General features: G+C 48.2%; 1 protein-coding gene across 3 annotated transcripts in view; it reads left to right on the top strand.

Moving 5' to 3' along the window:
* The window catches only part of APBA1 (amyloid beta precursor protein binding family A member 1), a 514808-nt gene that overhangs the window by 266835 nt on the left and 223314 nt on the right, over nt 1-24659 (top strand). For all 3 annotated transcript variants that reach the window (XM_086961250.1, XM_086961249.1, XM_086961248.1), the window contains one exon: nt 10451-11652. In XM_086961250.1, coding sequence (XP_086817376.1) covers nt 10498-11652 — 1155 coding nt within the window. In that variant the 5' untranslated portion in view covers nt 10451-10497. The remainder of the gene's footprint in view (nt 1-10450; nt 11653-24659) is intronic.

Genomic DNA, 24659 nt, shown 5'->3' with positions numbered 1-24659 from the left:
GGTATTCCATTTAAAATCTCTTGGTGGCTTCAGTAATGGGGAGAGCAATGGAATTGGTCCAGTTCACCGATAGTCCAGAGAGTGCGCCGAATCTCACCACCTCCCGCAGGATGGGAGCCAAATTTCTCTCCGGCTCACTAACATAGAGCAGAGTGTCATCTGCGAATGTGGATATGACTAGTTGGTATGAAGGGAATTGCAGGCCCCTATGCAAGTGATATTCTCGCATCGCCCTCGCAAGTGGCTCCGCAACTAGCGCATAAAGCGTGGGTGACAATGGGCAACCTTGACGGGTCCCTCTTTTAATGTGGATGGGATCTGTGACGAAATTCCCTATCTTAATGCGCGCTGACGGGTCATTGTAGAGCGCCGCCACTCTCTGCAAGGGGGCCAAGCCCAAACCTGGTGAGGACCGCTCTCATAAAAGGCCACTCCACAGAGTCAAAGGCCTACTCCATATCTAAAAACACAGCTAGTGACCTCGCTTCTGGCCGAGTGTGCTGGATGGCCCCAAAGACTGTGCGCAAGTTATAGGTAATTTTCCGACCCAGCATAAACCCTGCCTGTTCAGGCGCCACCAGCTCAGGAGCTAGGAGTGCCAGCCTAGTCACTAGGACTTTTGCGTATATCTCAGTGTCCACGTTCAGTAGCTACAGGGGCCTGTATGAGCTACACTCCTCCTGGGGCTTGTCCAGCTTTGGTATGGCCACTATCAGCGCCTCCCTCATCGTCTGTGGCATCTGCCCCGTCTCGCCCATGTCTGCGAACAGAGCTGATAAATGAGGGAGCGGCAGGTCTAAGTATGTCTTATAGAAGTTGACCGTCAGTCCATCCATCCCAGCGGCGCTCGCGGTTCTCATCCCGCCCAGGGCCTCTCTGATCTTGTCGTGTTCAATAGGGTGCATTAAAAGTTCCCTCTGGACGTTAGATAAAAACGGGAGCTCTATGTGCTCTAGGAAGTATAAGATGTCTATTTCTCCCCCCGTCCCTCTGGAGCTGTAAAGGTCAGTGTAGTATTCTCTGAACCTCTGTGCAATATCAATTTCTCCAGTGAGGGTGACACCCGCCTCAGATCTTATTTCGGGGATCGCGATTTTCCTACGCTGTTGCTTCACCATGTTGGCCAAGGTTGCTCCTGGTCTATCCTTCTCGCCATATACCCTAGCTGTGGCATACTTCCCCAGGTGTTTATTTTCTGCATCCGCCTTAGCCTGATACTCCGCTATCAGCTTTTTCAATTCTGCACTGTCCTCATCCGTAACTCCAGACACCTGGCGAGCTTCACATTCCGCCAACTGCCTTTCTAGATCTGTCGGCCTCTGCCGGATGGAGCGGAGGACCCCAGAGTGCTTGCTCATGACCATCCCCCTGATATACACCTTAAACGCCTCCCACACCGCTTGGAAGCTATCAACTGACCCAACATTAGCTTAGAAAAATCGCAACATGTAACTCTTCTCTGAACACCGGATCTTGCAGGGAGTATGGTGGGAACCGCCTCAAGAATGGGGGGATTACTGTCCAAGGTGTTGTTAGTTCTATCAGTATGGGGGAATGATCGGAGAGCGTACGAGGCAGCACTTGGCACCTCCGCACTCGTGAAAGCAGACCCGACGTGGCTAGCCAGTAGTCAATGCGGGTAGAAATATTATGGAAGGCTGAGTAGTGTGTGTAACCCCCCGTGTAGGGCATAAGCTTTGCCACACGTCTGCCAGGTCCTCACTAATTAGTGCTTTATCCAGTTCTCTAGCCGCCTTGGCCTGCTGTCTAGGTGGGCCGCTCGAGCGATCTACCTCAGGATTTCGGATTACATTGAAATCCCCTCCCCATAGGGCAGCCAGTACTGGCAAACCCCGGGTTGTGCCCGCTAGCTCGGCGTAGAACTCAGGGCAGTCATAGTTTGGGCCGTAGATATTAACGACTAGCGCCTCCAACCCCCTGCCCGCTACTTTTGAAATCACATATCGGCCAGCCGTATCCACTCTAAGCAGTGACAGTGTGATGTCCAATTTTGGGTTCACCCTTGTTAAGACTCTTCTCGCATGTGTGGTAAAACCTGCAGCGTTTATATGTCCTCTCAACCCCCTGTCGTTAAGCCTAGAGCTCCCCTCAGTTAGGTGTGTCTCTTGTATTAAGGCTAAATCTATGTGGTGTCTAGTAAGATCATTTAGCACTCTGCGCAATTTGCGGTGGTCGTTCAGCCCTCGTACATTCCACGTCAGGGCTCGTAGACCGCAATCGCCTGCGCCAACTCCTGTGTCATTGTTTGTACCCTGCACAGTCACGGGGGGTAAGTATTGTCACTGTCTTGGTGTCCTTGTAGGGATAGATATCTGTAAGTTTGTGTTGGCCGTCACCTCTAAACAAAAACAAACACTCCTGTGCAACTCTCCCTCTGCCGCCAACCCGCCCCAACCTCAACCACCCTCCCGCGCAAAGTCCCCCCCTCCACAGCCCTCCCCACCCACCCACAGCGGACAACCCCCAACTAGGTCGCGAAAGACAAGTCCCAGAACTAGCCACCCCCCGCCCTCCTCCCACTCCCCATTCAACAAACCCAGATAAGGTGTTACCACATGTGGGCGAAGGTTGTCTCGAGTCATTGCGGAAGTCCAAAACTTTAACCGTTCGTACAGCTCGTCTCCTCACCGCGAGCCAACTGCTGACTGCTCCTCGCGGCTGGAGTTGACCACAATGTTCACGACCACAAACTCTGTTCAGTCCTGGTCATCCAGTCCACCACCCGATGCTTCATCCAACAGATCTCAGTCTGGGGATTTCCTCCGCTCCATCGACCAGGTCTTTAGAGCTTTCTGTAGTGTCTTCAGCTCTGTGAAGATATGTGACTGTCCATTCCTATTGACTTTCAGCTTAGCCGGATAGAGCATAGCATAGTCCAACCCCATATCGCGTAGCTGTCTTTTCATGGGGACGAAGATCTTCCTTGCCTCCTGGACCTTGGCCGTGAAATCAGGGTACAGGGAGATGGTGGATCCTTTGTACTTTAAAGTTTGTTTCTCTCTGACGACACGTAGAGCGGCGTCTCTGTCCCTATAATTTAGCAGTTTGGCGATTATTGGTCTCGGGGGTCACTGGGTTTGGGGTGTGGAGCCAATGATCGGTGTACACGTTCCACAATAAACATAGTGAAGAACACCCCCTCGCCCAGTAAGCTGATCAGCAAGCGTTCAATAAAGGGCTCCATCCTGCCCGTCGAGGTCGATTCAGGTAGGCCGAGGATGCGCACGTTGCATCGACGCGAGCGGGCCTCTAAGTCCTCCGTCTTATCCTGTAGCACTTGTAAGACTCTGCCCAGCTGCTTATGATTTGTGTCCAGAGTGGTTTGCGCCTCCTCCGTTAGCCGTCTCTCCTACATGTCGAGTCTTTCTGTATGCTTGTCAAGCCTTTCTCCCATTCTGTCCATCCTGTAAGTTAGTGCGTCAATCTTGGCACCCAGCGAGGAGATGCCCTCCTGGAGCCCCCTTTCCATGGATCGCAGCATGCAGCGTATATCTTGCTCCTTTTCCGGGGGTGTGGCAGGTGCACTGTCGCTGCCAGCGCCACCGCCCTGTGTCTTGGCACGTATCTGAGCGAAGGGCAACTTTGATTGAGTCCTGTCCGGTTTCCCCATGCCGTCTTTCTGGAGGAGTCACGTACTTACAGCTTTAGTGTCAGTCGCGTTGCACTCGGTCCCGCAACTGGTAGTCCAATAGGCCTCAACGCACCCCACTCCTCTGACGTCAATGCATGGGGCTATATTGCCGCGGCAGAGTCAAGGCCCCTGTCTCATCGCGCTCCTCGTGGGCACGCAGCTACACCATCCAGACTGCAGGCCAGAATATTCAGCTGTGTCGCACCGCAGCCGTCTCCTCACCTGCACCCTCCTTCGAACCGGGCCGCACCCTCTGGCAGTGTCGTGCCGCACGGCCTCAAGGGGCCAGGTATCTCCGTAGGATTGTCTCGGTTAGTGCCCAGGGCCTCCAAGTCGCCCCTCACGGCGTCTCCCAGCTGTAGGCGTCTAATAGAGTTTGGCGCCGTACTTCAGCCACAGCTCCTACAGCCGTCGCCCTCCTCCGCCTGGTCAGCTTCGTGTGTTGTGGGGGGGGAGAAATCCGCCGTCGCAGCTTACGTCCTTCACAGTTAATAAAGGTGGGGAGGGGGAGTTAATGTCGGCTCCGCAGTACTACCGTGTGTATCAGTGCCCCCAGTCTCGCCACTCCGGGAGCAGCTTCTCTCTCCAGGGTCCGGCAGTGTCCGCAGCAGAGCCTCCTCCTCACCTCCTTTTCGGTAGTGAAGGCTCCCTCTCAGTCCCCGCAGCATCAGGTCCAGGATCTGTAACAATCGCCATGGGGAGTCTCAGCGCCCCCTCAGTCTACAAGCGGACCTCCCGCAGAGCCTGCAGCGGCCGCACGCCGTCCCACCAGCCGACTCTGCGCTCAGTGTGTAGCAGCAGCCTCACGGGCAGCTTCTTTTCGCCAGCCTGAAGATGTGCCTAGAATTTCCAGGCGCGGAGCCGTAGTAGCGTCCGGCCTCACAGGGCCCGTGGCTCACCTCGCCGGCAGCGCGCTGAAGGTATATTTACGTCAGCGGGGGCGTCAGCAACCGAGGCCGTGGATCGCGGGCCTGCTTTTCATCTGGGGCGGCCCGCGCTAGCTCACTGGGTCGAGCAGTCACCACCGAGTGCCGCAGCTCCTCAGCCGCGGAACAGAGACGCCAGTGTCTAGCGCTGTTGGTCAGCGCTTCCAGCCACCTTCGGACCAAGGATTATGCAGGATTTGTTAGTCCGCTGTGGCGGAGCTCGAGCACTATGCGTCCATTTTGGACCCGAGCAAGCTCCGCCCCCCACGTTGTGGCATGACAATTCTTTAATGGTTTTGGTAGGTAGATAAGCCTTGCACTCTACTAGTCCATGAATGCAGATAACGTTATGGTTTATGGTCAGCTTTCTGCTTAAATGTTTCTCCACAATCACCTAGTTAATGTCTGCTTCATTGCACATGAATTTCAATTTGTTTTGTACTGAAGTATTGCTGTGCACTGCTTTTGTAACCTGGTTGCATCCACTTTTAGCATTCTTTACTCCCTATAGCATATGGAATTTATTTGCGTAATGTCCTAAAGGTACAGTACCTTTTTATTGCAAAAGTGTCATTCAGTTTCTGGCCATGAAATGTAGACTTTCAATGTTGTTTTTTTTTATCTTCAAGCATTTTATACAGGCTTGCGTTGCTCTGAGACCCCACCTGTGCTAGTGTCGAACATATACTTCTACTGCAGCACACCAGTCATGCACAGGCAGATTGCTGGATCATGGCAAACTCTCTTAAAGAGTGCTTTTAGTGTGCATGCTTCAGTTCCCCTCTCTCGTCACTAGTTGTAGCATCCTGCCAACCTAGGCACTCGCCAATAATAACAAGCCACCCACAGAGAGTAATTTTACATGTCTTTATTCCCCTGTTTGTAAGTCAGTACTCCACATTCTAAACCTGCCTTCAAATCATCCCTCCAATGCTTAAGTCACAGGCCTACTGTATACAGTGGGAACCAAGGGGCACATGCATCATTCTAAATACCGGTCGCAAAGGGGCAGATTCGCAGAAGCTGCCCCTTTGCGACTGGTATTTTTGCATTTGGGATGCATCAACCCAAATGCGGATTCACAATTTAAGTAATCGCAAAATTTGCGATTACTTAACCTCTTCTGTGCTCGTGATGGAACCACTCCGTCACGAGCCACGGACGCGCTGTGCTGGTGACTGAGTGGTTCAGTCACGGTGCGGCCGTCCCGCCCATGCTGCAGGAATTCCGCGCCTGCGCAGGCGTTCTATTGAGCGGGCGGGCTGTGAGGGAACCACTCCGTCACAAGCACAGCACGCCCGTGGCTCGTGACGGAGTGGTTCCATCACGAGCATGGCGGCGCCGCACGGATCCCCCTACCCCGAGCGCCACGGCGGAATTACCGCCGCGGCCAAGGGGTTAAATTGCAAATGCATTTAGGTAAACTAAAATTGCGATTCCCTAAATACAATGCATGATGCAATTTAAATGGTGATTTTGCAATTAGGGATTGCAAAATATCATCCATTTAAAGTTGATGGTAATTTGCACTAAAGTGCATTTTTCAAAGTTCCATGTTATACACACATGTCCTTGGTGCATGTGTGTGCGCAACATGTGGTCACATAGCAATTTCAGGGGTGCATCAGGGTGTCCTTTTGGCACCCTTGCACCCTTGAAATAGCATGCACAAATTGCGAGTACCTATTTGGTACTCGCAAATTGCGCATGCAATTCCCATTCATTCCTATGGGCCTTTAGGCCCATGGGAATGAATAGGAAGCTATTCCTTAATTGTGAATCACAATTTGTGGGTCACACTTAAGGAATGTATAGGAATCACAATTTTTGGGGCGATTCCTACATGCATTGGGAATTGCGATTCCTAAAAAATCGCAATTTAGGAATCGCAATATCTTCTTTTGACGCCTGTGGCCCCAAATGAGTTCCAGCGTTCTTTTATTGCAAGACACTACATCAAGTACCTATTGGTGACAAATTGGTGAGCTACCATCTGCTCATGCGGGGCGGTGGGGGCTACTACAAGTATATGCAGTGTATGGCCTGGAGAGGGGCTGCCATCTAGCCTGTAACCTGGTCCAGATACGGGAGGCACAGAAGCCGCGGTCAGACATTGAGTCTTTATTGCCAAATGTGTAGGACCGCATTCAGTGCAAAAAAGGCTGCAACGGTTATGGTACGAGGAGGAGAGGAGAGCTCACTGGAGCTCAAAAGGGTGCTACCTTGAGTGGACACCAAGCCACGCCCCTCTAAGCTAGGGATTTTTAATAACTTGACTTCTTGTCTTATACCTCTTGTTGCTAATGAGACCTAGCACTATATAGTCTGTCAAATGTATTCTAATTTAAAAGCTGCCTTTTCAGTGGACCCATCATTAGTGATTAAGCAAGGAAACACCTGTGCCCTAAATCACACGTACTGGCTTTGGTGATTTCAGGAGACCTTGGTTGGGGATTTGTAGGAGTTCCTGTTCCACATTGGGCGAGTAGTTGGCAGTATCTCCAGTCCTCTGAGGCAGAAAGGATTGCTCAACCTCTCCTGCTAGTGTGGGTGGAGAAGTAATGTATCACAAACAGCAGGCCTGTTCGCTCAATTCCCCCCCGACCCCCTTACCAAGGGGATTAGAGTAGCAGTTGGAAGTGTCCACATTACATAACAATAGCAGCAAATGCACAAAACCACCTCTCTCTCAGTGCAGGAGCAGTGGTGTACAGAGCAACATCTTGAGGACTTTTGAGGATCCTCTGTGCTAGAACTAGTAAATCATTAGAGGGTAGGAGAGTGAAGGTACTGGCAACGGTGTAGGCTGGTTATTTTCCTCTGGAGACTAGTGAAAGTGAAAAAAGAGGAGTTACTTAATTTGAAGATAGACTACGAGTCTTTATTCGTTCTGCCAGTGGATGTGTATTTTTCGGAATTTAAAGGAAGCCACTAATCTCTGGAGACTATCCCAGGCCACTGGGGTCCTTTCTGTCCCTAAGGAACACCCCAGCTCAACAGGGACGTGACGTCCACTGGAGGCATTGCCGACAAGAATGAGACACATTTCCAATCATATGGGAACTGCTGAATGCAGCATGGTGTGTTCTTCCAGTCCTGCAAAGACCCTGGGGCATCCTTCTGATAAGTGGTTGCTAACTAAACCTCCTTGAACGATTCACACATTGTCTCCATCCTTCATGTCACCAGTCAAGCATGCAGGGGTCTGTATTCCGCCCCAAAAAGCCACCTCCATGGCAGAACACTGCACACATCAGGTGACTCGTGCATGAAGAATCTGGTTGCAGCGCAGTGGTTTGCATTGTGCGTGACCAACCTCACCCTTTGCTTTGTGAGGCATTCTTAAACAACTGGCAGTGCAAAGCGACTTTTTGCAAAAAGTCTCATGCCTCCTACCTCATGAATGTTAACCAGGTGGGAATCTGCGGTGTACAACTGTTACCACAGATTTTTTACAACGGATTCCATGACCACGGATTTTTTACAACGCAGGTCATGTTACAACGGATCCTTTTACAACGCTATTCACTACAACGCAGGTACTATTACAACGCAATACCATTACATCGTAAGTATAATTATAGGTAAGTTTATCTTTTTTGGGGTTTTGGGGTGCAGGGGTATTTTTAGGTTTTAGGGCTTGGTTTGGGTTTTGGGGTACAGGGGTATTTTTAGGTTTTAGGGCTGGGTTTGGGTTTTGGGGTACAGGGGTACTTTTAGGTTTTAGGGCTGAGTATGTGTTTTGGGGTACAGGGGTATTAGGTTTTAGGGCTGGGTTTGGGTTTTGGGGTACAAGGGTATTTTTAGGTTTTAGGGCTGGGTTTGGGTTTTGGGGTACAGGGGTATTTTTAGGTTTAAGGGCTGGTTTTGGGGTACAGGGGTATTTTTAGGTTTTAGGACTGGGTTTGGGTTTTGGGGTACAGGGGTATTTTTAGGTTTTAGGGCTGGGTATGGGTTTTGGGGTACAGGGGTATTTTTAGGTTTTAGGGCTGGGTTTGGGTTTTGGGGTACAGGGGTATTTTTAGGTTTTAGGGCTGGGTTTTGGGGTACAGGGGTATTTTTAGGTTTAAGGGCTGGGTTTGGGTTTTGGGGTACAGGGGTATTTTTAGGTTTTAGGGCTGGGTTTGGGTTTTGGGGTACAGGGGTATTTTTAGGTTTTAGGGCTGGGTTTGGGTTTTGGGGTACAGGGGTATTTTTAGGTTTTAGGGCTGGGTTTGGGTTTTGGGGTACATGGTTATTTTTAATATATATTTACAATTTAAAAAATTAAAATTAATTGTATTAATATATGTTTTATTGTTTTAATAATAAATAATTTAAATTAATAATACATTAATAATTATTTACATTAAATATTAATTTTATTTACTTACTTGTAATTATACTTACGATGTAATGGTATTGCGTTGTAATAGTACCTGCGTTGTAGTGAATAGCGTTGTAAAGGGATCCGTTGTAACATGACCTGCGTTGTAATAGATCCGTGGTCATGGTATGCGTTGTAAAAGGACCCGTTGTAACGTCATATATCCGAATCTGCTGATAGTGACAAGAAATGAATTCTGGTATGTAGGTCCGCAAAAGTCAGCATTCTCATTCATAAAGTACCTTCACGGGACACATTGGCACAGCATGATGGTGTGCTATGAATGGGACCTCCAGGAGGCAGCAGCAGCCCGTGAGACTGGTTTCTTATCCACCCAGTCTCATATATTGACAGTTTACACTTTGTGAATGGTTACTGGAAAAAACAGCCACAAAGTATTTGCACACGCCTTTGCGACTCGCAAGCGGGATGCTTCTTTGAATTGCGAATCGTAAATTACTTTTTTTTTACATCATGAATTCAGATTTTTGTATTCGCAAAGTCCGGTGCACTGGCTTTACAAAGGCAATGCCTAGGTAACCAGGCACCAGATTAATTACTGTTTTCTGAGGGTTATGTCAGTTGGAATTTTTGTTCTTGGTGAATGGTCGCTGGAAAAGATGAGCTTGAAATTGACCTAAAGCTTTCTCAGATGTCGCCATCGAATTTTTTTTTTAACTAATGCAAAAGTATTTCATGCCCCTAAACATAACTATATTTAACTGTATTACCAGGATTTCCAAACGGTTAGATGTTTCATTACAGCAGTTTTGTGTAAAGAATCCTTGTTACAGATTACAGGTTGAAATTGCAAAAACTAAGAAATACATTTTCTAGTGGCAGAAAGATCTATTTGAGACTACAAGAAGGACATTTGGCACCAAGAGAGCACAATGTAGGGTGAGCCCGAAATGTAAATAATGTTTAAGTAAATTGCATTTAGGGATAAAGTCTGGTTTAAACATTGCACAGAGATTATAACTTGCATGTTTCTACCTTTAAGGTAGCGTTGTCAATCAAGTATATTTTTAGATATTCAACCATTTTAATTTTGAAAATCTTAAAACCCTGAGAATGTGCTAGCTGTTCCAGCCTAGTAATAACACAAATTTAAAACCCTAGAACCAATGCTGGCGAAACTCCTGACCAGTAAACACACTACTCGCCCTTGAAATTCCAGATGTCTGTGTGCAGCTGCTAAAATGCTCAGTTGTTGTGGATTGCGATTAGAATGCTTCTATTTTAGGAGTTATAAGTTTCATAACAGGGAATTCCAAGTACAGAGGGCACTGACGACAAACAATCTGGACAGGCTATGCAGAGTTTTAATAAAGGTAGCCGCAATTATTGAGGAATTGGCATTCAAAATGCATGCTTATCTTCAGTGATAGAGATCAGAGAAATGTGTACACTTTCTTGTGTAGTCACATATTCAGTTTCCTTACAATGTAAATTGTTTATGCATTCGATTTTGACACCTAATGTTTTTTTTCCTGTGTTTTTCAGCAGGCATTATGGCAGTAGAATAGAGCTGTGATATCTCCAGACTCACCATGAACCATTTGGAGATAGCCCATGAGGTGGAGGCGAGTGACGAACCAGTAAATGGAGAGGTAAACGAATCTGTGGAAGCTGACCTGGAACATTCGGAAGTGGAGGAAGAGCAGCAGCACTATGCCACCCCGTACTTGAGGCAGGGAAGTGGTGACCCAGAAGGCATCCCCAGTCGCGAGGAGGAGGGAACATTAGCCAGGTCTGCCAGCACAGAGAGTGGCTTTCACAATCACACAGATACGGCTGAGGGAGATGTTATTGCAACAGCTGAAGATGGCTTCGATGTAGACCGAGTCCAGGAGAATGACGATGAAAGCACCTATGGAGTACAATACAGACCTGAGTCTGAGGAGTATACAGAAAATGCAGAAGCGGAGCACGCTGAGGCAATTCAGAACCGAACTCTTCCCAACCATTTACACTTCCATGGAATTGACCATGAAGAAGTCATTAACGCAGCTTATTCAGGTTATGTTTATACCCACCGACTTTTTCACCGGGGAGAGGATGAGCAGTACGCAGAGCCTTATGCGGATTACGGATTGCAGGAACATGTGTATGAGGAGATAGGTGAGACGCCTGATTTGGATGTTCAGGAAGATCTACAACTGTACGAGCAAGAGCGAGAGGAAGCCGATAACTACCGCAAGGAAGCCTTAGGAGCTCGTCTGCACCACTACGATGAGCGATCTGATGGTGAATCCGACAGCCCAGAGAAGGAGGCCGAATTTGCCCCATACCCCAGGATGGATAGCTATGAACAAGAGGAGGACATAGATCAGATCGTGGCTGAAGTCAAAGAGAGTATGAGCTCCCAGAGTCTGGACAAAGTTGCAGAGGACATGCCAGAATCTGAACAAAACTTGGAGAATTCTGAGGCTGCCATTGATGAAGGGCTGGAGAGCAATGGGAAGCTCCCCCCAGGGTCCAGGCCCACAGCCAATATGGTAGAGCCAGTGCAGAGGTACAGTAAGGAGAAGCGAGATGCAATCTCGCTGGCCATAAAAGACATTAAAGAGGCCATTGAGGAAGTAAAAACAAGGACCATTCGTTCCCCTTACACCCCAGACGAGCCAAAAGAACCTATCTGGGTGATGAGGCAAGACATCAGCCCTACAATTGACTGTGATGACCAAAGGCCACTAGATAGAGATGTGAGTATGTGCTTGTAATTGCCATTTTTTGACATGCAAGTATATTACCCGGAAGAGAATGAATACATTCTTTATGTGCTTTTCTATGGAGAAATTCTGAAAACGTCTTAATAATTTAAATAACTCGTTGTGAATATGTGTGTATTTATTTAGAAGTATTTCAGTGATGTTGAAAAGATAGGGGCAGAGTTAGAGTTTGGTGGAGGGGTACATTGTTGCGACGGAGTACTCTCTTCGTCAAACTCAGTCCCGCCCCCATTTAAAGGCAGGCGGAACTTAAGTATGTAGACAACAGAGCCTTTTCCTGCTCTGTTCCCCACATACTTCTCCAGCAGGCCGTTGTTGGTTAGCCATTCGTACGCCCGTTGCTGCTTGTCACCTCCAGAGGGACAGTAAGAAAAATTAATGACACACACACTATGGAAGGACAGCCCCATGTGTGTGTGTGGGGGGGGGGGTCATTAGTTTATCTTTTTTCAAAAACAAAGTTCCATTTGGGGAGTTTGTTTTTGAAAAATATAAAACTGTAAAAGTTTGACGGCAGCCATACTGTATGATGGAGCCATTTATTACATTTTACAACATTGACAGGCACCGCCATAACAGCTGTCCCTTCCAAAGTTAAGCGATGTCTGCAGGGCAGGCAGACATCTCTACATTTGGAGAATTGGATGTCCGCCAGCGTCCTGACGGATATTACTCCATCCTCCAATGTCAAAATCGGGCCCAAATTATTCTTTTGAGATTAAGCATGGACTGCACTGTGACTGCGCAAATTAACTTTGGGCGATTGTACACAAATGTTTGCATTGGGGGTCTAGTGCAAAATATCATTTTAATTTCCTGCAGATGCGTCTTTGCCCTGATAAATTAGCTCAGATATAACTTTGCATTGACGATCAGTGCAAATATCCCTGTCGCTAGTGCAAACAGGTTAGGTCACTGTTGCAGTGCATGTAACCGGACCTCTTTTTAGGCCTGGCGTTCACCAAGACCTTTTGAATATACTATTGTCTCAATGTCTATATACTGGTGCATGTCTGAGTTTTGGGTTAAGGAGTTTTCTGTTACCCAAAAAATATTATTGGCAACCCTTTATTTATGCAGCAGTAGGCAACCAAATTATGGGTTAGAGATGACATTTATACAGCAAAAAAAGGCAGGTTACATGACATAATGCTTGACATTCTGTGGTAGTATTTTTTCACTATTTGTCATTTTTATACATATTAATTTTGTGGCAAATGTTGTATCCCATTAGTAACTGTTTAACATCTGAATGCAACAATTGGCAATCAAATGCTCATCAGATTATCTCTAGAAAAAACCGCCACTGTGTCAGTCGCCCTGTGTGGTGCTTGTTTTAGTAACTTTTGATCTGTTTGAATTACACACAGATATTTTGCTGAAATCGTCAAATTATGCAGCAGATGGTGGATTATGTGGCAAGTGCTCTAAATCCATAAGTATGTGCAAACCACAACTACAGTAATAATTCTAGTGGCTCCAATTATGGTCAACCGTGCATTATTAATATTACTAATATTTTTTAGGATACCACATCCACATTATGTACTGTATTTTGAAAGCAAAGAAAATAACATTTGGTCGTGCACGGATGATAATTTCCTATATCAAGGCATATATTTGGTTGATAGTTTTTAACATCTTATAAATCAACTGCTTGAAAACAAAATATATGCCTTAGTTTAATAAATGGGTAATCCTCCCCAGACTGTAGGTTACTTAATTGTTTATTAAAACAGTATTTTTCATCTGGCTATCTCGGTATTATTTCTACTTTATGCATCTGCCTAAGGAAACCTTCATGTTGACGTGTCCAAGAGGACTTTTTTAGCATACATGCAAAATTAAAGGAAGTATAGCATTTGTTTGTTGATACACTGTGTACACATTGAAATGCAGTATTGACATTTTCTGATTGTTTTAATGTCTCCTCGATTTCCATATTGCTTTGTGGTTCTACTTTTCCGTTGCCATTTCAATAACGTGTCATAAATTTTGTAGTGTACATTTCACAGCATTTCTTGGTATGATTTTCTGTGAATTGATTTATTCCTGAGCAATTGAGATCACGATCATGGACCTTGTAGACTTACCAGTAAAATGACCAAAGTTGTGGAAGTGTATGTGGTGAATTCAGTAATTCCAGGTTCTGCATGAACTTCTCTATTCCTGACCCGAAAACTTGTCATGGCTGGTAATCGGATTGGAAAAACCATCTGGAACCTGTAGCTCGGGCCTACTAATACCGTCTCCAGTTACTGGCCATCTTGGAATGGGGACCTTAGTATACATATGTATTTTTATTTATTGATATTTTTATATTGCGAATTAGCCTCCAATAGGCATGAAGGTACTTTGCATCAAACGTGGACAATACAGTTAACAGTTCGGATCAACAACAGTAACACACCAGTACTTTTGTTTGGTGAGCCTATATTATTAATAGTTTAGTAAATCACAAAACAGGAAAGGGTAGTTGTAAGCAAGAGATTGTGATAGGTGGAAAAAACAGCAGCGCAATATTCGGAAGAGAAGTGATTGGTCGTGGAAGAGAGGAATATGTGAGTTTTGAGGTGTTTCCTGTAAGTGAAGGGGGGAGGGGTGTCAGCATTTATTTGTGGAGAGTTCCAAGCTGATGCGTTTGCACCAGAGAAGGATCTGTTCTGAGTGAAAGAAGTTCTGGATTTGAGGACTTCAATTCTAAGTTCATTCTGGCTGTAGAGATTTGTTCATGCTTTCAAGATGGGAAGTAGAGTAGAAAGGTTAAAGGGATTGTTAGCATTTCTTTCTTTTATTGATGGCCTGTGTAATTTGCTTACTATTTGAGAGATTTAACCATACAAGCCAAATTGAGCTTACCAAGCCTGCACCTCTTGCAGTTAGTGGAAGAACTTTTAAACTCGCAAGGGGCACCTACCCAACGCTTGGAAGCATGCTATGGTTCTTCCCTTACAAAAAAAACCCACTTGGACTCAGACAACTTTTCCAATTTAAGGTCCATTTCTTTACTTTCTACCCTATTTAAGATTTTAGAAAAACATGTAAATGTCTAACTGACCTCATTTGTGGAGACTCAGGAGGCCCTCCCAATCAGGCTGAAGAGCTGGGCACAATACCGAATCCGCTCTTCTAGGAGCCACAGAACATCTAAGGCAGCTCCTAGATACGGGCTGCACAGCCGCACTGATGCTGTTCGATCTCAGTGCAGGACTGTGTCCCATGCCATTCTTGTTGAAAGACTGATCCAACTGGGCATCATAATGTCTATCCTCCTTTCTGACGGAACACACTTTTCAGGTCTTCTTGTCAAATGTATTGTCTAACCCACATTCACTTCCCCCGGGAGTCCCGCTGGGATTCGCCCCCAGCCCCATCCTCTTAAACATCTACGTCCGCCCGCTTGCAGACCTGTTGGAAAGATGTGTGCTCACCGTGTTTTCATACACTGACGACACCTAGATCATCTTCTCTCTGTCATCCAGGCGGGAAGGCAACTTGGAGGATCTCCGTTCCTGACTCGGTCTTGTCTCCACCTGGATGAACACTAACTCCTCAAAATTAAATGGTGACAAGACCGAGGTTATGTTATTGGGTAAGAATCCCCAGCTCTGGGGGCCTCAGTACTGTCCCACTATGCCGAGAGTGCCTCCTGAACCAACCAACAAGGTGAAGAACCTTGGCATCTGGCTTGACTGCACTCTATCCATAAAGCCTCAAGCAGTGGCGTAACTGCTTTGTGTGTTGTATACTGTGTCACTGCCACTCCCCCCTCATCATCTGCTCGATCTTCTGTTGGGATTATCGCTTCTCTTTTCCCCACGCAGCAGAGCTAAGCGCTGCAGCGGGAACGCCCAAACTGGCCGCCAGCAGCGAGGGAGCCGGTCCTGTGGCCACGCCCACTCGCTCGAGGCCACGCCCCCTTCGCCTTCATAAGCAGAGCTGATCACGAGCTCTGGTCAGATCACTACTCCTGAGGCACAGCCGGGAGCGCTTTTTAAAACTTGATACTTAGTTGATTTTAAAAACTTTGTGTGTTGTATACTGTGTCACTGCCACTCCCCCCTCATCACCTGCTCGATCTTCTGTTGGGATTATCGCTTCTCTTTTCCCCACGCAGCAGCGCTAAGCGCTGCAGCGGGAACGCCCAAACTCGCCGCCAGCAGCGAGGGAGCCGGTCCTGTGGCCGCGCCCACTCGCTCGAGGCCACGCCCCCTTCGCCTTCATAAACATGTGTATTTCGCGTACGCGCAGCGGACGGGCGTAGCGGGCGCGCCTAAGGCAAGCCCGTCTGGGCCCGTCTGGGCCCGAACGGACCCAGGCCCAGGAACGCTGCCGGTTCCACCTCCCAAGCGTCTGATGTACCCAGCAGACACGCTCCTGGATCTCCGACCTGAAAAAAACCAAGGATGTCGTTACATTCACGATGAAGGTAAACCCTTCTCAAACTGCACGCACTGCAACCCAGTTACCCAGACCCCAGCCAATCCTGGATTACAGCTGGGTCTCCTCAACTGTCGCTCCCTCCCCAAGCATGCACTTGAAATTAACTTGATGATTCAAGATCAAGGCATAGACGCACTGTTTCTCACGGAAACCTGGCTTTCCGACAGTTCTGATTCGGACATTGTCATCGACCCTTCCCCCAGGCTACCTCATTCAAACCCGGCACAGACCGAGAGGAAGAGGAGGCGGGTTGGCCATAATCTACCGAGAACACCTTATCTGTAGAACCAACGACGCCAACATTGAAGATTCCGAAAGCTGCCAGTTTTCCCTCCAAACCTCCCCGGCGCACTCCCTTTCGGGACTACTAATTTACCGCCCTCCGGGCAATCCTGGGAAATTCCTCAATGCCGTCACGAAACGGTTTCACAATTAGCCTCTTCCGCTTCCAACTTTCTCATCGTAGGTGATCTTAACCTTCATTTCACAGATCCCTCCGACCGGACCGCTTCCGACCTGCTTTTGGACCTTTTGGCACTTAACATCCGGTTGGTTAATAATGAACCCACCCACGACAAGGGACACCTTCTGGATCCCGTCCTCACCAATATCGCCAATATTACCACCAGTCCCCCCTTACCTCTGCCATGGACCGATCACTTTCTAATCCCCATCACCTGGGAGTCTCCTACTGTTACCCCCCAATCCAAGAAAATCAAGGTCACCGATAGACGTTGGCACAAACTTGTACCAACCGAATGGGCCACCATTCTCTCAAATTCCATTCCAACGCTCTCATCCGACCCAATTATGGCCGATAAACAGTTCAGCTCCTGGATCATATCCTCCCTGGACACACTCCTCCCCAAAACCGCCACTCTTAAACATTCCAAACGAATACCCTCTGCCCCGTGGTATACTCCAGAGCTCAAGTCTTTACGACAGAACTGTAAACGAGCTGAACGCTCCTGGAGGAAGGAGAAATCCAATGCTAATAAGGATGCCTATCTCACCTCCCTATCAACATACAAATCTTCTATTGGCCTATCTTCTATTGGCCTATCAACATACAAATCTTCTATTGGCCAATTCTCTCAGGAAAGAATTGGAAAAGCCGCCTGCTCTAGCAAAGAAACATTTACCATCCTAAAAGAACTCCTCAAGGTCCCCGACCCCGGTCCCAAAAACCCCCCAGACCCCAAAGCAGACCAGGAAAAATGCCACCAGCTAGCCAGCTTTTTCCAAGAAAAGATCCAAAAAATCCTCGACTCGATTCCATCTGCGAGTCCGAGCGAGAATGACGATCCCCTCGACACTTCGATCTCTCCCTGCCTATCCTCTTGGGGGCAAATAACCACTGAGGAAGTCGAGAATACGCTAAAAACCATCAAAAGCGGTTCGCCTAGGGACCCCGCCCCGCTACGGACCCTCAAGGAAGTAGCCCTAAGCATGGGCGGAAAATCCGTTTCGCTCGCGGATTTTGCGGATTTTCGGTAAATTCGCAATCCGCGAGATTCGCGAATCTCCCGCAAAATCCGCAAATCCGCGAGCAGCGGATTTTGCTCGCACTGTTCGCGTGAGTTCGCGGCTTCCCAGTACACTTCGCGCCCCGCGAATAAGTGCAAAATTGCAGAAATACGATCTTAGCAAAACTGAAACTACTTACCAGGTTCAAAAGTTCAGGCTCATCATTAGTAGCCATTTCCTGTAGTGCTTCCTGAGGGGCCCCTCCAGAGTTCAGTTGCCAGTTGCAACTATTATGTGACCCTGCTCTGAACCTCAGAATAGTTACACATATGCCACAAAGGTCCTGAATTACAGCTAAGGGAGACAAGCAGGAGCCAGGCTGGAAGTTCAAATCCATTAATCAGCCCCTAATTCATTATTGTCAGTTGGGGCAGGGCAGGTGTTGTAACTAATTTTGCAACAATGAAAGCACTTAGCAAGTGCAAAAGATCACTAATCAGGAAGCACTAAGGAAGCAGGTGCCAGCTAAAAAAATATTCTGTGACACATTAATCAGCCCCAAATTAATTCAGGTCACTTGAGGCAGGGAAGGTGTGCTTGCGTTGCCACAATAATGTACACTGACTGGACAACCAGAGGGTGCTGTGATGAAACAGAGGGTGGCATGGGTGGGACAGAGGGTGGCATGAGTAGTCAGAGAGTGGCAGTGGTGACAGAGAGTGGCAGTGATGAAGAAGAGTGTCCCAACCAGGCTGGACACGTAGAAACAACAAGTTCGCGAAACTTGCGACCCGACAGGTAAGTTCGCAATTTGCGACATTGTACAAAACGCTCGCGAACTGGCAGAAACCCGCGCAAACACAAAAAAAAAAATCCGCAAATTCGCGAGAATTCGCGGATTTTGCGGATTGCGAGTTCGCAAATCCGCAAAATTGGCGAACGCGAGATTCGCAAAATTCGCCCATGCTTAAGTAGCCCCCATCATCATCCCTCCCCTCACCCATCTGATCAACGCGTCTCTACAACAGGGAGTCGTCCCCCCTAGTTGGAAAGCAGCAGTTGTTAAAGCGCTACTAAAGAAACCCTCCTTGGACCCTGCGGAATTGGCCAACTACAGACCAATATCCCTTCTCCCCGGGACCAGCAAGATTGCTGAGAAACTGGTAAACAAGAAACTTTCACAGTTTCTTGAAACTAATAACCGGTTAAAAAACTCACAAACAGGTTTTCGTCCAGGGCAGGGCACTGACATCGCCCTCCTGGCGGCGGTGGAGGAGGCCAGAGCACTCTTAGATGAAGGAGGATCAGTGGCAGTGATCCTCCTCGACCTGAGTGCGGCCTTCGACACCGTCAACCACCATCTCCTGATCAAACGGCTCAAGAGGGTAGGTGTGGAAGGCACCGCTCTATCCTGGCTTTCTTCCTTTCTGGCCCAACGTTCTTTCCAGATCTGGGACAACAACACCCGCTCCTCCGAAACACCCCTCCAATGTGGGGTGCCTCAGGGCTCCTCCCTGAGCCCCACATTGTTTAACATCTACATGTCCCCATTGGAGGAGGTCGTCACCCGGTTCGGAGTGAGCATCGTCAGTTATGCGGATGACACACAACTAGTGGTCTCCCTATCCCACCCTAGTCAACAACCTGCGGACTTATTCAACTGCTTGTCGCAGATACAAGGGTGGATGAACAGTTCAGCCTTAAAACTGAATGGTTCAAAGACTGATATTCTCCTTCTTGGTCAGAAAGGACTCACCTTCCCTCAGAACATCTGGCCTCCCTGTCTGGGTCCCCTCCCAGACCCAAAACAGGAAGTAAAAAGCCTGGGTGTATGGATCGAAACCGACCTCTCATTCACCACTCAAGCAAAAAAAGTAGCCGGTACTTGTTTCGGGCTACTGAAGTCAATGAGAAAGATTCTGCCACTACTCCCACCCACCTCGCAAAGACTCCTAATCCAAGGCCTTATACTCTCCAGGCTTGACTATAGCAACTCAATCTACTTGGGCGCACCCGAAGCTACTCTGAACAAATTACAGAGAATCCAAAATGTTGCTGCCCAGATCCTCACGAACACCCCTGCCAGAGCTTCTGCTAAACCAGCACTGAAGCTCCTTCATTGGCTCCCAGTGAGGGAACGAGTGATATTCAAAGCCCTATGCCTGGCGCACAAACTATTGCAGAATCAAGGCCCTCCGATTCTGAGAAAATTCATCAGACCATACAAAGCCCCAAGATCCCTCCGATCGGACAAGGAGTCTCTAATCATCCTCCCGAGATTCAAGAAAGCTCGCACGGGTGGAAGACGCTTCTCGGTCCACACCGCACGCCTTTGGAATGCTCTCCCCCGAGACCTTAGAACAGAACCCAACTACTTACGTTTCAGGAAACGGCTGAAAACCCACCTGTTCCCCTAACTTAACTATCTTCCCCTGAACCTGTCTTCCCCTCCCTTCCCCCCCCCCCCCTCCTCTTCTTGCCCCCGGACTCACAGATGTAGGGATCTTCAGCGCTGGGATACCTCTGGGTGACTACGCGCTCTATAAATTTTTTTAATAATAATAACTAAACTTGAGGGGGACCCCTGCAGGGTAGTAGAGGGGCCCAGCTAAAGTGCGGTGCTGAGGGGACCCCCTGGAGGTTGGGCACTCCCCCGCACCGCCCGGGCTGCAGGTGCCTGTGTTACGCCCCTGGCCAAATTAGCAGCCACATGCATTGCCACCGTAAAATGGCTTAAAAAAGATCCTGTGGATACTTCCTTTTTCTGCTCAAAGAACAGTTATCCATGCCTTGATGTTATCAAGGCTAGATTACGGCATCAACCTGTATTTGGGGACAGATAAGACTGTGATAAGGTGTTTTCAGGTAGTTAAGAACTCTGCCACCAGGCTCTTGTTTTGTCCCCCCCAAACACTCCTCTGCTTCTGTCTGCCCGTAGCTCGTTCCAGGTCTTGGCTGCAATGTGAGAAAAGGATCTTCCGCCTGCTCTGGCTCTGTGGATGCACGGGGTTTCAGCCAGTGTGAGGTTGGAAGATTGGAGGTTTCTTTTGGGTACGTGGAAGTTGATTCTCTTGTTGAGGTATTTGGGTCCATTATTGCGTAGGCATTTGTAGGGCGTGAGTGAGGATTTTGAAAGTGGCTCTTTTCTCACGGAGAGCCAGTGGACACTTCGTAGATGTTGGCTGATGTGTTCGTGTCGGGGGATGCCGAGGACGAGTCTGGCGGCGATGTTCTGTATTATCTGGAGTTTGCGGAGTAGGGACTTGTTGATACCGGCTTAGAGTGCGTTTCCATAGTCCAGTCTGCTGGTGATGAGTGCATGGGTGACTGTCTTCCTTGACTCAGTCATCTGGGAAGGTTCCTGTTTTGAAGGTGGTGTTGATGGTGCGTTGTAGTTCGGGTGCGTTGGCGGATGCAGCTCTGTGGTAGAATTGAGGGGGGCAGGGGTCGGTGGGGTCCCTCAAGTGGATGCTTTTCATGGTTGAGGCGGTGTCTTCAGCAGTGAAGATGGAGATGGTGAGCTGGCTGATGTTTCTGTGGGCGGGGGCCGTCAGTGGCGCATGGTAGATGGTCGATGAAGTTGGCATAGAGGTTTTTGATCTTGAGGTGGAAATAGGTTCCAAGCTTGTCACAGAGTTCTTGGGATGGGGAGATCTCTGTAGCTTAACTGCGTGGGTTGGTGAATTCTTGAATGACACTGAAAAGTTCCTTGGAGTTGGCCAGGATTTTGTTGTGGATGAAGTTCCTCTTGGTGGCTCTGATCTGGTTGTGGTAGTCTGTCATGGTGTCCTTGTAGGTGGTGTGGTTTTCGGTGTACTTGGTGTTTCTCCAGTTCTTCTCCAGGCGTCGGCAGGTGCGCCTGGCTTCTTGGAGAGCGGTGGTGAACCAGGCTGCTTTCCTGGGGCATTGTCTGTCGGGGTTGCGTAGCGGTTCGAGCTCGTCTGCACAGTTGGAGATCCAGGTGTGGAGTTCTCTGGCTGCGTCACTTGCGTCGTTTGCGTATGGTGCCCCGGTGTGGTTGTCTCGGGTGAGGGTGAGGTTAAGTTGGTCGTCGGTAACCTTGCTCCACTTCCTTCGTGGTGGGCGTGGGGCTGGTTTGGGTGCCTTGGGTTTGTTGATGGTGAATTGTACGCAGTGGTGGTCAGTCCATAGTGGCTGCATTGTGTGGCTGAATTAGACGCTGTTTCCTACCACGACGATGGTGTCGAGGGTGTGTCCTGCTCTGTGGGTCGGTGTGTTGACAAGTTGTTTAAGTCTGATGCTGGCGACGTTGTCATGGAGTTGGGGTCGCTGGGGTTTTTGAGGTGGAAGTTTAGGTCTCCAATGAGTATGTAGTTTGTTGAGGCGATGAAGTCGGTGATGGTGGTGACGAAGGGGGGCTGGGTGTCTGTAGACGAAGGTTCCTCAGAGTGTGGCTTTGGGGGTGGTCTGGGTCTGGAAGTGCAGGTGTTCGGCAGAGGGGAAGACACGGTGAGACGGAGGATGCTCTTGTGGGTGATGGCGAAGCCCCCTGGGTGGTTGGGGGCGGTCTTTCCTCTGGATCTTGTATCCGTCTGGGATGGTTGCGCTAATATTGGGGGCGGAGGATGCATTGGTCCAGGTCTCTGTAAAGAAGGTGATGTCGGGCGAGAGAGAGTCGAGTAGGTTCCAGATTTCCATGGCGTATTTGTGTACGGAGCGTACATTGAGGAGGATGCATTTTATGGTGTTGCCGGTGCTGGCGTCGGTGGTGTTGGAGGCCGGGGTGGCGGTGAGGGTCTGGCGGCAGTGGAGGCAGGAGAACTGGCCGTGGGTCGTGTTTGGCGAGGCCTGTTGGCATTCTCTAAGTCTTCCAGGGTTGAGTGCGGGGAGGGTGGTGGTGTCGTAGCGATGGGTAGTAGGAGGTCCTGGGTTCCTGGCGCTGGCCACGGTCGGATCGCGGACAGGCGCAGACGGGCTTGCCTTTGGGGCGCCCGCAGCGCGTGGCCGCCATTAAGTATGGGAGGTGGGAGGGAGGAGAGGCTGGGAGGCAGGAGCGGAGGAATTCCGGGGGGGAATTCTGGGAGGGAGGGGCCGCCGGGGCAGCAACGGCGAAAGGAACAGGCAGGCACAAAAAAATAAAAACAGTGGTGGAATTAGAGCAAGACACAGCTGGGCACATTAACAGTGGCACAACAGGGAAAAAATAAGAAAAAAACGTCTGAGAAAGGTCACGGTGGTTGCAGGCAGTCTGGTCCCAGTTGGAGCGGGCAGCAGGTGCCGGAGGAGGTCGGGGTCTGGAGACAAGAGATGGCACAGCGGAGCTGCGGGGAGAGAGTGGACCTAGACCGAGGGTCTAAATCCAGGCACACCGGCACCTGCAAATATTGATGGTTCCCTACTTCCCCTCCTGCATGTGTGCTCAAGGAATCACTTGCTTTTCACGGTCTCTAGAATTAAATGCACCGGATCGATGATTGTACTTTCTCTTTTCTTGGCCGTAGGCTATTGAACTCCCTTGCCAAGTCTCTGAGATGCTATGCGTATTTATCCACCTTCCGCAAGGAACTGAAGACTTTGATGTTTTAGGTCTCCTCGTTAAGCTGTTCTACTTGTCCGTCAGGCACTGGGAAACCCCCAGGGGTATCTATGCGCTATACAAGAATTCAATAATAATAATACTTTTGTGGAATGGTTGTTAACCTGGTTGAAGAATGCAGTATGGTTTTAAATGTGGCTAGGTATGACGGCGGGAATCTTGCTAAAACAGAGTTACTAAAGTCTTGCCTAGAAATCATTAGGGAATGCACTGTGTTTTCATTTAACCCCTAGGCTGCGGCTGGAATTCTGCGCCTGTGCGGCACTGTCCGATCGCGGACGTGGTCATGACGGCTCCCGGCCGTCATCAGCACACGCCCACCGTAACTCATGACGGCCGGGGGCCGTCATCAGCGCCGAAGGGGTTAATCTCTGAGGATGAGGTTTCTAAGTTTTTTCAGGGAATGAAAGCATTGACAGTCTTTGCAGAATTGCTTATGTGGAGAATAAGAGTCAGCAATGAATGCACAAGTAAAGCCGAGTGCTTTTATGGTTCGGTTAAGAGTGGGGGAGATATATATAACGATATTCTCATCAATAAAAATGACCAAACATTCAATATACATGATATCTCGAAATTAATAAAACACAATACATTAAAAATTAATCAGATATTACATAAAAGGTAGAGAGTAAAAAAGCCAGACAAATACAATATGTCTTTACAGTTTACACATTCGTCATATTCCGATGTCAATAGCATGGAACACAGCAGTTTATGATTAATAAATGTATGTGAAATTTTAATCCTCGTGTTAGTGGTTTCTCCGGCTGTATATGGTCCTATCTTCAGGTGTGGTATAAGAGCAAGTTGAAAGAGTGTAATATCCGGTTGTGTGGTAATCGATAAGAATGACTAGTCTGTAATGAAATTTACCCAAAGGGATTTTTTCTTTTCACTACAGTCTTGTAGCCATATAATTGATGTACCAGAAAATTAATAAATACTTAAACAGTACATAAGACTTTGTGTGAATAGAATTTGCAGCATGCGACAAATACGTGCAAATTAAAAGTTAGATGGTGGCACAGTAAAAATACTCAAGATAAATTGGTTTAAAATACTGTGTTCAATAATCAATGGAGAAAAAATAATTGAAACGATGGAGAACAAAAACCCTGATGCAGTTTCACTTGTGTCAGCAGGTCAACATCAGAAGAGAGAGCAAGCGTATGGTGGTATGTACCTACTATAGTATGGAAGAGATCCCACTGCTTACAGTTGCATGAAGATTTTGGAAAAGCCATTTATATGCAGAAAACATGTCAGCTGTTGTAGTGCCCATATGTTGGTTAGCAACCATCCATTTGGTAGTCAGTATCTGTAGAACAATCTCTGAGAGCATCGGTTAGTGAAACAGCAAGGCAATCACCACTGTCCTGGCTCCAACAACTTGTTGTAGTCCTATAATTTAGGGGCGTCACCCAGTAGATTATTCGTGTTCCAAAAGAAACCTATTGCCATTTTGGAGAATAGGAAAGCGGATGGATGCCTCTTCAACTGAGTTAGGCTG

This window comes from Lissotriton vulgaris, chromosome 3_1 (assembly GCF_964263255.1).
Source record: "Lissotriton vulgaris chromosome 3_1, aLisVul1.2, whole genome shotgun sequence".
NCBI classification, from domain to species: Eukaryota; Metazoa; Chordata; class Amphibia; order Caudata; family Salamandridae; genus Lissotriton; species Lissotriton vulgaris.
This window is presented reverse-complemented; position numbering and strand designations above follow the sequence as displayed.